This window comes from Trichosurus vulpecula, chromosome 1, assembly GCF_011100635.1.
Source record: "Trichosurus vulpecula isolate mTriVul1 chromosome 1, mTriVul1.pri, whole genome shotgun sequence".
NCBI lineage: Eukaryota > Metazoa > Chordata > Mammalia > Diprotodontia > Phalangeridae > Trichosurus > Trichosurus vulpecula.
In genome coordinates, this window is record NC_050573.1 from 280,246,101 (window position 1) to 280,263,505 (window position 17,405).

At 38.1% G+C, this 17,405-nt stretch overlaps 1 protein-coding gene across 1 annotated transcript in view; it reads right to left on the reverse strand.

The window, feature by feature from the left end:
- LOC118837146 (cytochrome P450 7B1) overlaps window positions 1-17,405 on the reverse strand; it is a 310,918-nt gene that overhangs the window by 17,169 nt on the left and 276,344 nt on the right. The window contains exons 3-4 of the mRNA XM_036744136.1: window positions 13,444-14,016; window positions 12,777-12,983 (exon numbers count right to left, since the gene is read on the reverse strand). Coding sequence (XP_036600031.1) covers window positions 12,777-12,983; window positions 13,444-14,016 — 780 coding nt within the window. The remainder of the gene's footprint in view (window positions 1-12,776; window positions 12,984-13,443; window positions 14,017-17,405) is intronic.

Sequence of the window (17,405 nt, forward strand, 5' to 3'; positions counted from 1 at the left end):
CAAAGCTAGATTAGTTGTTAGAGAAGAATTGAGGCCCTTAATAGCATAAATTTCCTTATGTTGGTGGTAAATAAAGTGTGATTCAGTATTTGTTGGGAAAATACTATAGGAGAAAGCACTTCCTTCTCAGGACCTCCATAATATAATCCAGCTCTATCATGTCCTGGAAGACTCCAGAAGCTGGACGTCCTTGCTCTCCCAGTGGCCTTCACCTTTTGCTCCCAGCACGACAGATTTTATGGCTAATTTCCGGCAATTTATCCTGGCAGTTTGAGGAGGAATTCCTTTGGGAATAATATGCATAATTTGCATAAATCATTCTGATAGCATGCATATCAGGATGTAGCTCCTGTCTAGGTCTGCATCTTTCTCTTCATAATCAAAACTGACTATTTTTCCTCCAGTATGTATGGGATAGGGGCTCGAATATAAAATCTGATTCCTTCAATTCATCAATGCAAAAACAACTCCAAATAGAATATTTCTGACAAAATCATAAGTAGCTATGTTTATAGTTTGCAATAAAACATATGCATGCATACAAACACAAATTCTCTCCTTGTGACCAGTTAGCAAGGCTTTGTAGCCCACAGTACCCACAGGTTACATTATTAAAGATGGGCACTTCACAGCAGAGTTATGTCTGCATAAAAGATAACAAAGTTGGTTTCACTAAAAATTAAATCTGTGCCCAGCTTGCATAATAAAAACAGGCGGGGGAGGCTTGAATGTTTTGTCACAGGAGGTTATTCCTTAAGCATGCATTTGTCTAAAGAAATGAGGCTGCGGTCAGCTCTGTGTGGCCAGGGTAGTGATTCGATGTGACGTACAATGAGGTTGTGCATATTCTTTTAGACTGCCTTTGTTACTATAATCAGGCAGAGTCAAATCCGCTTGTTGACGAGGAAGCCAGGAACACACACACACACACACACACACACACACACACACACACACACACACCAACTTTGGTTCCAGAACATGGCCTCAACTGCACATAGCCACAAGGCACCTGACACAATAGATTTCAACTGGCAGCACCGGCAACCAAACTTTCCAGGGTACAAAAGGCAATGCTCAACCCCAATTGAATGCTATCAACTTCCTTGGAAAACCCTGTAAGGGGATAATACCATTTTAGCCTGTTGTTGGGAAATGGTAGCTGACATATGTTCCCCCAACAAGTCCAGTAAGGAGGGTGGAGGAAGAAAAGCAAAAGAATCCTGGAGCGTATCCCATGAGATGGCAGGTTCACATTTACCAAGCCGAATAACACAGTCTGAGCCTATTGGCTGACTCGCTCCCAGGAAACATGACAGTCTGGGCCCACTGTGGTATCACAAATGACAATTGGGCAAGCATATCTTATGCAGAAGTTAATCACAATAATGGAGCACAAAGTGTGGCTTAGTGGTCAGATCATAAATGACAAATCTGTCTTACCTTCCAGTACCAGTTATGTGTGGAAGGCGAGCTTGGCTCTCGCTCTGAGCAATCATGCTGATAATCATTAGATGACAAAAGTAATGAGTCACATTATGATCAACAAAGGAGAGTGGGGCTTATGTGGGTCTGCAATGTAACACACACACACACACACACACACACACACATATACACACACACACACACACACAGAGTTCCTTTTCCAGAAAGCCCCTGTACATATATGGGGGGAAAGTGCTAAGTTGAAAGAATGACAAGTGCCCAATAAAAGCCACATCTACTTGCAGTTGTCACAGTTGGGCAGACACCAGCCAGTGCTACTGACAGACCAGCTGGGCAGCTCAAGAGGACTTCTATTCGGCACCACGAGGAACAGTAAATTATCCAGCACGGTAAAGCAACATCTGTTTCTGTGCTAGTGCCGAACAAACAAGGCAATTTAAAGCATACCAAGGGATAACCAAGCAGCAAATGAACATGACCCTCATTTTTCCCCCCTTCTTACACATGAGGTGCTAAACTTCCTTGTACAAGCTCCATATCATGGAGAAGCCAGGTTGCTTTTTGATAAGGTGTTGTCAGAGAGGTTTTTAATTTTTTTTTTTACAGATTTCCAAAATGTAAAGAAAAAGCTCATAGTATTGTTATTCTTAGAATCCTCCTACTTCTATCTTCACTTCTTTTATACCAAAGCTAGCACTTAGTTCTCAATTCACTCTAAATTTTTTTAAAAAAGAAACCCTGTTTCAATATACTTATAAATATTCAGTCTTTAAACCTAATTTGCTATACTTAGTTCGCATGCCTTCAAGCATTTGTCTTCCAATTTCCACTGAATAAATGCGTACTAATGAGAAATAGAGCAAGCTGCTGAGGCAAAACTGGGTGACTTGAGCCTGGCCTGCCACCAGCTTGTGATAGGCAGGGAAATTGAGTTAAAATGAAAAGTCTTGTCAGCTGAAATACAACATGGTAGCCAAACAACAAGCTGTCAATCATCCACTCCATACAAGGGACTGCAGGTAATAAAAGGTCATTGGGAATCATTAGTTCATTTGGCTTTCATATGTAAGTTGATTTTAATTAAACACAATCTCTATCTTTAAATGTTTTACAAAACTTATTGTGCATAATGGATTTCTAATTTATACTAACATTTAGCAGGTAATGGGGTACTATGATTACTAGAGTGGATTGTAGGAAAAATTACTATCAAGAATGGAAATGTTTTGATCATTTGCACTACGCATTACAGTATGCCAACAGTAGCCATGATGATGATTAGAGGGAGGATGTCTGTGCTTTCAGATGAGCAAGGCTGACCAGCACATCACAGCAAACAGACTTCTCTTCCAAGCCCTGACATCACCTTCAACGTTCTGATTCTCCGTTGCTGCTTTCATGCAGCTAGAATACAGTTCTTTCATTCCCTCTCTTCATACATGAAGTTGTTTCCTGAGCAGATATGTCTTCTAAGACCCTTGGTTATGTACTAGAGCAAGAGAACTTCCCTAGATGACAGCACGCAAAGGCAGAAAAATAAAAGGAATGCAGTCAGATGGAGATGTACATATCACTTTTACACTGAAAAGTTTCAAAAATTGGGTTGCAAAAACTGACAGATGATTTTGATTTACCGCAACTCATGACACCCAAAAATATAGGCTAGGGTGCAATGTAAATAATAGCTTACATTTCTATAGCAATCTAAGGATTGCAAAGTACTTCTCTTACAACAGCCACGTAGTATATAGCACAAGTATTATTAGTCTCATTTTGTAGAGGATGAAACTGAGGCTTTGAGAGGCTCAGTGACTTGCTCAGTGTCACATAGTTGGAATGTGTCAGGGGTGGGATTCGGAGATTCAAACCCAGGCTTCTGGTTTCTAAGTTTAGTGCTTCATCCACTTATGCCATGTTGTCTATGCGTACTTGCCTTTATTGTAAAATGAATACACTGTGACATGGCAATCTATTCATTCTGCCCATCTTATTGATTGTTATGGACTGTTGTACAATCACTTCCACTATGAATGCCAATGTAGAAAGATGATGTAGTGGAAGATGGTGAAAAGGGCAACATCAGCTATGTTGTCATCTTATTAGTTCTGCCGCACATGTACACTTAGAAGACAGGAGTGAAGGCATGTGATTCTTGTTGGCGTTTGTCCTTTGTTCCCAAAGAGGACCATGATATCAAGGAGATAATGCCATGACGTGCAAGTGAACTGGATTTAAGTGAGGGAGGGCTGGGCAAAGTCACCAGCCTCATTTTCTCCTCCAAAGCCATCTGGGTCCAGGGACAACATATAGATCAGGACGACTGGACATGGCCCAGGATGCAATGGGAGAACTTGGCCTTTTTAAGCTAAGATCTTTAACAGGTCTCAGTTTGACTGAGGTACCCATTCAGTGATTAAGGCTAGGAAAGAAATGAGGCAGAGAATGTCCTCTTTACTTAGTCAAAAAATCAATCTGGGAGGGGAAGACTCTCAGGGTTTCTGGCCAAAATAGAAACAATTACTCTCTGAGCCAGTCAGGGCCCAAACAATGGCCTGGGACCTATTGTTGGCCAATCAATGAGAACCAGAGATATTTGGGTTTAAGGCATGGTCCTTAAAAAAAACAACAAGAATTCAGCATCAAAATTTTCATTCCTTTGGGCAGAGCACCTGTAGGTAAGGGTATGATACCCTATGTGGACAGAGGAAAAGAAAGGAAAAGGAAAGAAAGGAGAGGAGAGGAGAGGAGAGGAGAGGAGAGGAGAGGAGAGGAGAGGAGAGGAGAGGAGAGGAAAGGGGAAATGAAAGGAAAGGGGAAATGAAAGGACAAGAAAAGAAGAGAAAAAAGAAAAGAAAGGAGGAGAGAAGAGTACAGAAGAGAAGAAAAAAGCTGTGTTGCTCAACTGGCCAGTTCCAGTTGGGTCCCAAATGGGACAGCTCCTCTTTCTACTCAGAGAGGTTGTTGTTTGTCCTTTGTTCTTGAAGAGGACCATGACATCTGGGAAGTGATGCCATGACATGCATTGGAGGTGGAATCCAGATGTGAAAGCATTTCTATTTCATTGGACAAAAATATGTCTCTACTACATATATTAAGTAGTGGGTGGCTTAAAGTAGGAAGCATGTTCTCTGCTACTGCTCTTTGTGAATAGATAAGTAGAACAGTATGGAGCTTAAACAAATAATTTTTAAAAATTGGTCCAATATTTGAATACTTTAGGTGGAACTTAAAATTTGAATTTCCTTTGTAATTACCTAAAATATAATTCATCCTGCATGCAGTATATGTTAGTTGGGTATTATGGAGGCCACCAATAAGCATATATATAGCATTAGATTCACTGAAATATGGGACACTTGGCTGATAATTCCTTTATTCCTTCATTGAGTAAGTATTTATTGAGTACCTGCTATATGCAAGGTCTGCAGTTATACTAACATTCATGATCGCTGGATTCAAGTGACTTATTTAAATACTCAACTGGATCTTTGATCTCATCAGTCTGGGAGTTATAACTAATGCTGGTTGCAATGCACCCATGCCTGTGAGCCTGTGTAACAAGGAGGTCCTTGTCCTCCCAAAAGTTTACCATGGGGATCCACTCAACATGTTAGAAAACTTCCTCAACTTCTGATAGGTCTGTAGATGTCACAGACCTCCAGAGGCTTCTGTTTGTGGATGGGACTGTTCTGATTGCATCAAGCCTCAACACATTGCAAAATCTCCTTCAAGAGATCTATAATGACTCAAAGGAATTTGGCTTGTCCATTTATAGAGGAAATACCAAATAGATGAAGAATGCATATTGCCAGGATTTCTGGATTCAGTAAGAACTGGGCTCAAATCTAGCCTCACACCCTTACAAACTGTGTGGCCTTAGACAAGTCACTTGACCTCTATCTACCTCATTTTCCTATTCCATAAAATGAGGATAATTATAGGAGCTGCATCCCAGGGTTGTTAGAACAATAAAATGAGGCAAACCATTAAAATGCTTTACCAACCTCAAAGTGGTTATCATAAATAATAGATATTATTAACATGCATTTAGACGGACACCAAAAGATCCTGTCCAATTGTGTGTGCATGTGTGTGTGTGTGTCTGTGTGTGCATGATAGATAGTATAGATGGATACTAACTTGGAGCCAGAGTTGAAAAGGAGGAGAGCAGGTGAGATTGCAATCTCTCTTACTGACCTCAAGCTTCCCATGAAAATAACAGCTCATCTTTTCAATACTTACTTTCTGCTGATGTTGATGTATGGTGGTGAGACAAGAAGTTTTGCACAGCAAGCAATGGAAAGGAATAGGATGGATGTGAGGAGGCTGCAACATATACTCAGTGAGGAACTCATAGGAAAAGCAGAGGAAAAGATGCCATCAAGGAATTAGGAAGAGAAGACGGAATGGTCATGTGGCAAGAACAAGGAATAACAGATGGACAGCCAGAATGCTTCAGTGATACCCTCTAAATGTCAAGAAAAAGAAATGGCATGTTGGGTAGATTCCCCTATGGTTAAAATTTTGGGAAGACATGGAGAAGAGTGGCACTGGGTAGCCAGGTAGGGATGAGCTACAAACAACATCACTAGAGGGAATGCCAGAAGCAATGAGATTACAGATTGACTTAAAAATTTGTATGAAGTGTAATAAACACTTGGGGGGCAGGTCTTACTACTCTTTTAAAAGTTGAAAGATAAATGTTTCTACAATGTGATGTCTAACAGCATTTTGGAAAGCATTACAATTCTCATTACCTCTATACTGAGGTAATTACGCATGTTTTAAAGATTCAGAATAGACGGGGAAGTTTGACATGAAATGACTGTATGATGCCAACTGGAATCCTGGCCATGAGAGCCCTCATACTACTAATGTATATATGAATGATTTGTACCATGAAAAACTCATACCTCTATAGTAGTGGCAAATCTTAACACAAGAAAAATTTCAGGTTTGATACATTCCAATTGATTCAATTAAACAAGGACTTAGTTTGTGCCATAGCTAGGGATAGGCACTATGTTAGGTTCTGGTGACAAAAATCTAATTAAATTTAATTAAGCAAGTATTTATTAAGTGCCTACTATGTGACAACCACCAAACCAAGCTTCTTGTTCTCAAGGAGCTTATATCCTGTTGGAAAGAAACAAAATCTATTTAGATTATTCAATAAAAATATGTACAGAATAAATACATAAATAAATAGGGTGAAGGGGCAAAATAACAATGGAGAGAATCAGGAAAGGCCTTGAACTGGACCTTGAGATCATATTTTAGGTTCCTTAGCATGTCCTCAAATGATTTCTGAAAGGTCTCTCCCTCTCTCTCTCTCTCTCTCTCTCTCTCTCTCTCTCTCTCTCCATATATATATATATATATATATATATATATATATATATATATATATATATATATATATATATATATATATATATATATATATACATATATATATATATATATATATAATGCAATATGTACATACACATCCATAATAACCATAAATGTACACATTCAGTTAGAGTATGTATGTCTGTATACTGTATGTCTGTATGTATTTCTCTTCGAAAATGAAATAAACCTTTTTCTGGTATTATATGCAAAATATACGGGGAAAAACACCACTTATCTTCTGAACTACTGCTGGTAACAAATATAAGCTTCCTTCACATTACCACTTCTATGATCTTAAGTCATAAACCAAGGGACAAATTTCTAGAGACAGGTATTGTCATGTCTTTGGTCCTGTATTTGCCTCTAAATCTGCCAAATGGTACTAAGCAGTAAGAAGAATTATTTATGGCTATAAACATGTTTTTCTTCTAACCTTCTTCATCACTATGTCTCATTCCCTGGCTTCTCTTGCTCTTTCTCACTCTTAAGAGGAGACATTCCTCAAGTCTTTGTCTTTGACCTTTTTTTATTCCCTCTTTCTTTTTTTTGTTTTTTTGGAAGGGCAATTGGGGTTAAGTGACTTGCCCAAGGTCACACAGCTAGTACATGTGTCAAGTGTCTGAGGTCACATTCGAACTCAGGTCCTCCTGACTCCAGGGCCGGTGCTCTACTCACTGCACCACCTAGCTACCCCTTTATTCCTACTTTCAACAGAAGAAAGGGAACAAGGCGGCTCAGCAGAAGAGTGCTGGGCCTGGAGTAAGGAAGAACTGAGTTCAAATTTGACCTCAGACATCTGCTGTATGTTCTAGAGAAGTCCTCTAACATCTTTATGCTTCATATTGGTTAATTGTACCTACCTCACAAGCTTGTTGTGAGGATCAGATGAGATTATCTTGAAAGTGCTTAGCACAGTAATAAGCCCCAAATCAGCATTTAATATACGCTTATTCTCTTCTCTTTGCCCTTCCTTCCTTCAACAAACTATCTTCCTTGGTTCTCTCATCTACTCCCATGACTTAAATTCCCATCTCTAAGTGAAGGACTTGCCAAATCTCTACTTCTATCTTTGACTTCTCCCGCTACCTGCTAGACATCACTACCTGTTAAGTCCCTCAAATACTTTATAATCTTTCCAACTTTATTTCTCCAAATGTTTCTTTTTTAACTTTCCTATTTCTATTAATGAAAGCATTATTCCCCCAGTCAATCCATGCTCGAAACCTCAAATCATTAGTGATTTCTCCTTTGCACCCAATTAACTGCTAAATTCTTTTAATTCTATCTATACTATATGTCTTGAATCCAACCTTTTCATTGCCATCAAAATTCAGGACTTCACTAACTGTTAGTTGGCCTATTTCAATAGCTTTCTTACTGGTCTCTAAGCCTCCAGTCATTCTCCACTCCAATCCATCTTACTTTCCCCCTTTCTTGGGTCATACCTATGCTTTCATTGATGAAGAAGTTCCCTGTGAGGAAACTCTCTCTATTAATAGATAGGCATCTGCTCTGCAAGTTAAAGTCTTAGAGTTACCTGAGGCACCGAGGGATTAAGTGAGTTGCCCATGGTCACACAGTACGTACCTGAGGTAGGAACTACAGCCAACTCTTCTCAACTTCAAAGCCAGCTTTCTATATAATATGACATGGTATGACATTCAAACCTTTTATATAACATAGGTAAATTAATCTTCCCAAGAAGAGTTCTGATCATATCAATTTCCTATTAAAAATCCTACAATAGGGGCAGCTAGGTGGTGCAGTGAGTAGAGCACTGGCCCTGGAGTCAGGATAGACCTGAGTTCAAATCTGGCTTCAGACACTTGACACACTAGCTGTGTGACCTTGGGCAAGTCACTTAACCCCAACTGCCCTGCCTTCCCACTCAAAAAAAGTAAAAACTACTATTAAAAATCCTACAATGATTCTCCATTACCTATCAAATGGAGTTTGTATGTCTTAATTTGGCATTCCAAAACCTCAACAATTTGGATATAACCTATTTTTCTAGTCTTTATCTAGTCCTATTACTCCTCTCCATATACTCTATGGCCAAAATAGACTACTTAAATACATACAAAAAATTTTCTGTCTTCATTGATTTGTTGACATTCTATACAGTATTTTATCCTTCAATCTACTTGTAAGGATTCTCCCCGTTCTTTCAAGTCCAGTTTAGATGCTTCTCTCTTCAGGACACCCTCATGAGACTGCCATCCTCTCAAATTGTTATCCCCTATTTCTTCTCTTTCAAATGGTATTAGCAAAGAGGTTTGTTTAGACTTGCTACTCCAACTTCCTCACCATCCCACTTACTGTCTAATTCCTTGCCACCTGGCTTTCAAAGCCATATTTCAACTGAAACTACTTTCACCAAAGTTAAATCAGCCATTAAATTCAATGGCCTTTTCTCATTTCTCACTCTTGTTAACCTATCTAAAGCTTTTGACAGAATATTCCCTTCTCCCTTGGCTTTCCATGACATTGTTCTTTCCTGGTCCTTATCTCCTTTGCTAGACCATCATCCACCTTCTTGGCATGGTTATTCCCTAAAGTTTTCTTTTGAGCTCCTTCTCTTTTCCCTCTACCCTTGTTATCTTGAAGATGTCCTTAGCTTCCATAGGTTCAATCAACATTTCTATGCAGATAATGCCCAAATGTATATATATATATATATATATATATATATATATACAGCCCTAAAGTCTCTCTTGGGCAGCTGGATAGAGTAGTGGATAAAGCACTGGACCTGGAGTCAGGAAGACCTGAGTTCAAATTCAGACTCTGACACATATTAGCTGTGAGACCCTAGGCAAGTCACTTAACCCTGTTTTGCTCACTTTCTTAATCTGTAAAATGAGATGGAAAAGGAAATGGCAGCATCTTTACCAGAAAACCTCAAAAGGGGTCATGAAGAGTCAGACATGACTTAAATGACTGAACAATAAACAATAATCTCTGTCTCTTGAGCTCCAACTATGTATCATCACCTTAATTGCTAGATATTTCCTTCTCGATGTTCCATAGCTTCTCAAATTCAATATGTTTAAAACAGAATTTGTTTTCCCCTGTAAAATGCTCCACCTCTAAACTCCCCCATTGCTACTGAAGGAATTCTCCTGCCATTCCCCCAGTCACCCAGGTTTGTAAACTTGAGGTTATATTTGACTTTTTTCTTTCTCTCTCATCTCTCTCACTCAACCTTGAATCTGAGTGGTCTTCAAGTCTTGATGGCTTTACCTCCACAAGAACTCTCATATCTTTCATTCATAGCCATCCCCCTGGTTCAGAGTATCATCATTTCTTGCCTGGACTAACGGCATAGTTGTTTCTGTTCTTTCCTCATTCCAATCCATCCTTTACAGAGAAGCCAAAAGGTTTTTCCAAAGACATGGGCTTAAAAACCTTCATTGACTTCACATTGCCTATAGCAGGGCTGTCCAAAACATGGCCTTTGGGTCCCATGCAGCCAGCCACAATGCAATTTATGCGGCCTGCCTACAAGCATATAAATTTACATAAATGCTTTAGTAAATGAAGCTGAGCTATCGCAGAGCAGAGCTCTCACTAAAATGGCTAATCAAAATATATTGTCTATTGTTTCAATAAAAACCTAAGGTTGGACAGCCCTGACCTATAGGATAAAATGTAAAGCTCCTTAGTCTGAGCTATTAGGCCCTTAACAGTTTGGGTACCAAGGCAAGTCAACAACAGCAATCCTTTATTAAGCACCTACTGTTTGCCAAGCACTATCCTAAGCAAGGAGAGGTAAAAAGAGAAGCAAAAAATGGCTACTTCCTCTCAAGGAACTCATAGTCTCACAGAAGAGAAAATATGAAAATTACCACGCACAAATAAAACTAACTCTCTCTCTCTCTCTCTCTCTCTCTCTCTCTCTCTCTCTCTCTCTCTCTTTCTCTCTCTCTCTTTCTCTCTCTCTCCCTCTCCGCCCCTCCCTTCCCCTTTCTCTCTCTCTCTCCCCTATTTACCCAGCTCAATTTCTTATTATTCCCCTTCAGACACCATATTCTTAGCAAACTGGATGACTAGACATTCCCTGCTTTTGCATATTCACAGAAGCAATTCCCCGTGTCTGGAAGAAATGGCATCTTTATCTTTGCCTGTCTGAACCCTCATCTTCTTTCAACTTTCAAGGTTCAGTTTTGGTGCCACCTCTTGATGCTTTCCATGATTTTCCCAGCTGTTAATGTTCTCTTCTCTCAACTATCCTTGTTCAACACATATTTGTATAAGTGATGTATTTCTCTCCAGTAGAGGACCTTGATTTATAGGAATTACTATGTTTCTATTTCCAGTACCTAGTATAGTGCCCTGAACAGTAGACACTTAGTAAAGCTTTGCTAAATTGATCAGAATAAAGCCTTTCTGATCTCTTCAGATAGAGTCACTTTAACCTCCTTAGGTACTAGTCACATATGACCTTTATTATCTTTAGTTATGTATATGTCTTATTTCCCCTCCTTGAGGCAGGAACTGTTTTTTAATATATCTTTATATCTCTCTCCAAGCCTCGTATGCTGTAGGTACTCAACAAATAGTATTTGTTCAATGAATGTGAACTGTTATAAATATTATCATGTTCTGGAAATAGAAAAAAGGAGACTCATTAAATTAATTTAATGAGGTTAAATTACTTGGTCAATGTCATTCACAGGATAGCAAAAGAATCACAGCCAGTAAGCACATCATTTCACTTTCTTAGTTTTGTAAAATGGGAAACATGTGACTTGGCCTTCATACCTAAAGTGACTAAAGGCTAAAGGATTACTAAATTGACTCCAACATCTCTGCTTTTGCCTTTTTATTGCTATTATTTAAACAATCTCAATTTCAATGACTATTTGCTCAAGTTTTATTCTAACTTGGATGACAAAAGAAGCAGGAATATTTTATTCTAGAAGATACTACTCAACCAGACAATTTCAATAGGGAAGACACGGAGGATGACCATTTCCTCCTCTTTTCACATACTGGGAATTGGTTAATGAGCAGGTGTGAAGTTATACACATAAGGAAAAAAAAACTTCCAAATAAATGGAGTTCCCCTTCTGAGAGGTATTCAAGTGGTGGCTGGATGAACACTTTTTAGGAATGCTATAGAAGTGTTCCTGATGGACTGGAGTCAAAGCTCTCTGAGGTGTCTTTCATTTCTACTATCCACTTTTCAACATCTTGTAAAAAGGTATGCCTTTTTTGTTTCAGAAAAGAATTGAGATAAAAAGCTCATATCACTTTAAAATAAGCCTATGTAGGGATGGAAACAACGTATTAATCATTAGCAACTTAGACTATAATTTCAAACAGCTACATATATCTCTTCAATCAACTATTTCCTTTATGACTTTAATATTACTGTTGAATTATATTGAATTTTTTGCATATCATGAATTTCTATTACAAAAATATTTGTTATGATAATTCATTTAGAATTACAAATTCTAAGCTGCACAGAAAATATAACTTCAAGACTAAAAGTACAAGTACTATGTTATGGAATAAGAAATGCATTTCGTATACAAGTTGATCTTCTAAAATACTTTCTTTTTATATCAGAAAAAAATATACCTTTCTTATCAATAAAGTTTAATGCTGTTTGGAATGTATGAACACTCCACCAGATGCTCAGAATCAAACAACTTAATAGGCATAAACTTTTCTCAAATAATTGCAAAGCTCCAATTTAGCTTTTTTGCATACCTTGCATAGTTAATTACCTAGGCCTTAATGTTTACATGCAATGAGAGTATCTACAGCTATAAACTACATAATTCATAATTGATGTAAATGGGTGTTATTATGTCAATTAAGCAGCTGTGTCCTCCACCTCTCAGTAAACAGAAATGAGTGATAAACAGAGTTTGGAGAGAGGTACCTTTTTCTCTTCATAACAGATAAATATAAATTACCTAGGTAGACCAAGCTGTCCAATTGTTCTCTGGTGAACAGGATGTTAAAATCAAGTTCTTTCTTTTGACCTGTTGACTGTAGCAAATGGTCAATTTCATCACGCAACACTGCAACAGCTTCTGGGTGCTGCAGAAGATAATACACTGTCCAGAATGTAGCTGGAATCGTGTTTGCCACAGAGGCCCACAGAAAGGCAAAATGATGTGCTGGGAGAAAATAAGTGAAAAGGAAGATTAATAGCGTTTATTACACTGATTAGATTTGCAGTGTGCTAATTAAAAGATGTTAGGACACAGACCCAGCCAAGGATCAGTGAATGCTAATGAGGACCAATAGGCTTCTGAAGTCTAATTTTCTGCTTAATGAGAATAGTTTAAAATGTAATGTTGGGGGGGCGAAGGGGGAAGGGAAAGGAAAGGGTAAAGGGAGTAAATGCAGCTCACATATAATCTTTCTCATTATCACCGTTAAGTATCTTGTTTTACCACCTCAGCAAAAAAAAAAAAAAATCAATTATCATATACGGTTGTTTCAGAGTGAAACATTTTATCATTAGCCAATTAGAAAGAGCATAAAAAATTTCAAGGTCGCCATTTTGTCTTTTAATTTCAAAGGTCTATAGTAAATTATTTTATTTTGACAAGTAATCACTCACAAGTTTCTTACCTCCTTTTTCATGATCTTGAACCTCTGTAAATTTCTCAAGAATATTTCTTCTAGCTCTAATAACTTCTGATGGTTCTTGCATTTTGGAGATGGACTCTGATGAAAAATTTTCAATCAACTTTTTCCGAATATTCTTGATAGCTCTTAGTGACAAAGTAGGTAAAGGTGACAAAAAGCTCAAGAATTCATCATCAAATTTGACAAAGTCTTCTAGTAATTCACCCATATTTGTGCTAGGATCCTTCCCATAAAGGGTTAAATATGTGGCTTCAAATACTACTGATGTACAAAACTTGTATAATTGATTTGTTTCTCCATTTTTGGCTTGTAAAAGTTGCTCTTTCATGATATGCTTCAGATTCTGCATTAGATTATTACAAAACAAGTCTAAAAATTTGCCTTGTAGAAGTTTAAAGGATTCTTTCATTGTTTTCAACACATATGATGGTTCAGTTGGGACTGAGAAAACTTTATTTCCTACTTCATTTCCTAACTTGGAAAAATTAAATTGTTTGTGGTTTTTTAACACCAATGGGTATTGAAATGGATCCAGTACAAAGGTAAAGTAGTTTCCTAAAAGAAAGAAATAGATAATTTCATGAGAATACTTAAAGGCAGCAACAGAGTTCTATTAAAGGAAACTTGGAATTTTAGCTTAATTTTTATTGGAACTAGAAAGGATTCAGTATCATAAAAATGAAAAAGTATTTCTTAACAATAAATTTCAAAGCCTTCTTTAAAAATAAAAAGGTAACAAAAATCAACTAAGGAAAATATCCTACAACCAAATAGAAAAATAGTAAGAATGGTTTAGTATAACAATTTGATCATGGCTCAAAAAGAATTCAGTATGTGGAATAGTGCTGTCCATTTTTTCCTCTATGACTAGTACTTCCCCCTTAAACTTCTCTTTATTCCTTTTATTTAATTTGCTGAGAAAACAATATGGTAAAGTGTGAAAAGTGATCTGGCAGGCCTCAGACTCAGGAACACCTTGATTCATACTCTGCCTCTGACATACACTGACTATGTAATCCTGAGTAAATCACCCAATTTCTAAACTGGAAACTATAAACTGCAGAACAGCTTCAGATTTGCACTAATAAAGGAGCTCTTTGTTCTAGTGAAATGATAGGCCTGGTTAAAAACAAAACAAACATTTTAATAATAACAGCTTGAATTTCTATAGCATGTTGAGGTTTGCAAAACACTTTACAAATATTATCTCATTTTATGTGCACAACAAGTGCTAGTGGTTAGGTGCCATTTATCACCATTTTAATACTGTGGAAACTGAGACAGAGGTTAAATGACTTGCCCAAGGTCACACAGCTTCTAAGTGTCTGAGGCCAGATTTGAACTCATGTCTCTACTGTACCACTGCCTATTATGTTGAACAACTGATTGAGATGAGGACATATAGTTAAAACATTTAACCTTAGCTGAGACAACTATTTTGAAAGACAAAAAAGAAGTTTTTAAGTAAAGAAAACTGCTCTGTGTTTTCCTGCTCTGTGCTAATGATAGGATTCTGACAATAGTGCACATAAAAGAACCATAGTAAGTTGGAAGGGATTTAAGATATCTACTCTAACTTCTTTATTTTAGAATGGGGGAAACTTAAGCCTTTAATTGAGGTTAGAGGAGCTCAATTCTAGTTTTCAAGGAATTATTTTCTTCCTTAAGTTTTTGATCCTCTGTTTCCAGTTGTTTGACTTTCTTTTCATAACTTTCTTGATTTTATTGGATTGCTCTTATTTTTTCTAATTTTTCCTCAATCTCTCTTATTTGATTTTTGAAGTCTTTTTTAAGTTCTTCTAAGAACTCTTTTTGTGCTTGGGAGCACTTGATGTTTCTCATTGAAAAAGGAGGGCTGTTTTAGTTCCATTATCTTCCTCTGAAAATGAACCTAGATTTTCTCTCTCCCTGCAGTAACTATCTATGATTGGGTTCTTTCTTCTTTGTTTGCTCATTTTTATTTTTATTTTGTTTTTTAGCAGCTATTAATGCAATTAAGTTCTAGTCCTGAGTTGTGGGGAATGATGCCACAAGTCTCAGGTCCTTCTTACTGTTATTTTCTGAGATCTGTCCCAGGGCTCAGCCTTGGGCTTTCCTCTCCAGTCCTCAGTCAGTAGGGCCCCTAGCCAGACTGTCCCACAAATGATCTTGCTCCCTGCAGTGCCTACAGTGGCTGTAGGCTACAGCTGTCCTCTCTGCCCTGGAATTGAAATCAGGGGGTTTGCTCTCTTGCAAGTTCCTACAGCCAACAGAGTTCCTGCTCCTCACTACTGCACTCACCAGGTGTATGCTAGCTACTCCCCCCCCCCCTCGCCCGCAAACACAGTCCAGGATACTCTGGTCAGCACAACTGTGCTTAGCATCACTTGACAGTGGAAGGTCCTTAATCTTCTACTCAGCCATTAGATCCCCCCACTATCTGCAAAATGAAAATTTCTAAAGCTGACGCTGCCTCTCAACTCAGCTGCCCCCAGGGCTGGTTGTTGATTCTGCAGAGTTGGCCTAGAAGTGTTTGCATTTCACTCGGGCTAAACCTTCCCCCAACCTGAAGGTCAGCCCTTTCCTTGCTCCCTCTCTATTTCTGTTGCTCTGAGACAATGTTCTGTCTTTTTTTGGTGGAGGAAATTTGGAGATCTGAAAGTTTTCTGACTTACCCCTCCATCTTCCCAGAATCCTTCCTACCCTATGGTATTTTAAACAAAATATAGCTTCTCCAATTATCTCTTTGAGTTAGGTCTATTCTTGCTTTTGCCTTGTCTGGGATCATGATTGCTATGCCCTACCTTTTTTTCCCTTCAATTGAAGCACAATAGAGTCTTCTCCAGCTCTTTATTTTAACTCTGGGTCTATTCTTGTGTTTCAAGTGTGTCTCCTATAAGCAATGTATTTTTGGATTCTGGTTTCTAATCCATTCTGCTATCAACTTGGGAGCCATCTCCAGCCATCCTGATCTATATTTTGCCACTGGACCCAGATGACTCTGGAGGAGAAAGTGAGGCTGGTAACTTTGCACAGTCCTCCCTAACTTAAATCCAATTCACTTGCAAGTCATGGCATCACCTTCCTGATGTCATGGTTCACTTTGAAAATGAAGGGCAAACAACAACAATAGCTATCTACTTCCATTTGATGGGCAAGCTCATCCCATTCATATTCACAGTTATGATTACTGTGTATTTCCCTCCATCCTGTGTTTTCTTGATCCTTCTATCTTTTTATCCTGTCCTTTCTCAAAAGTCTGTTTTGCTTTTGAACACTGCCTTCCTTAATCTGCCTTCCCCTTTGCTACCCCTCCCTTTTATCCCTTTCCTGTCCTACTTTCCTCTTGGATAAGATAGATTTCTATATCCAACTGAATGTTAAACATATTCCTCCATCTTTGAATCAATTCCAATGAGAATGAGATTCAAGTATTTGTCACCAGCCCCCATGTTTTCTTCTTCACTGTAAAAGCTCTTCTTTGCATGCCTCTTTCATGTGAGAAAAATTTCTCCATTCTATCCCTCCCTTCCCCCTTCTCCCAGTGCATCCCTCTTTCTCACTATTTTGTTTTATTTTTTAGATCATCCCAACATAATCAACTCACACATCTGCCCTCTTTCTGTGTAGACTCATTCTAACTGCCCTAATAATGAAAAAGTTCATAGCAGTTGCATGTATCGTATTTAATATAAGAATATAAACAGTTTAACTTTATCAAGTCCTTTATGATTACTCTTTCATGTTTGCCATTTTATGCTTCTCTTGAGTCTTCTGTTTCAATGTCAAATTTTCTACTTAGCTCTCGTCTTTTCATTGGGAAGGCTTGGAGATCATCTATTTCATTAAATATCCATTATTCCCCCAATCAACTGTACTCAGTTTTTCTGGGTAGATTATTCTTGATTACAATCATAGCACCTTTGCTTTCTGCAATATATTCCAAGCCCTCAGCTCCTTTAACA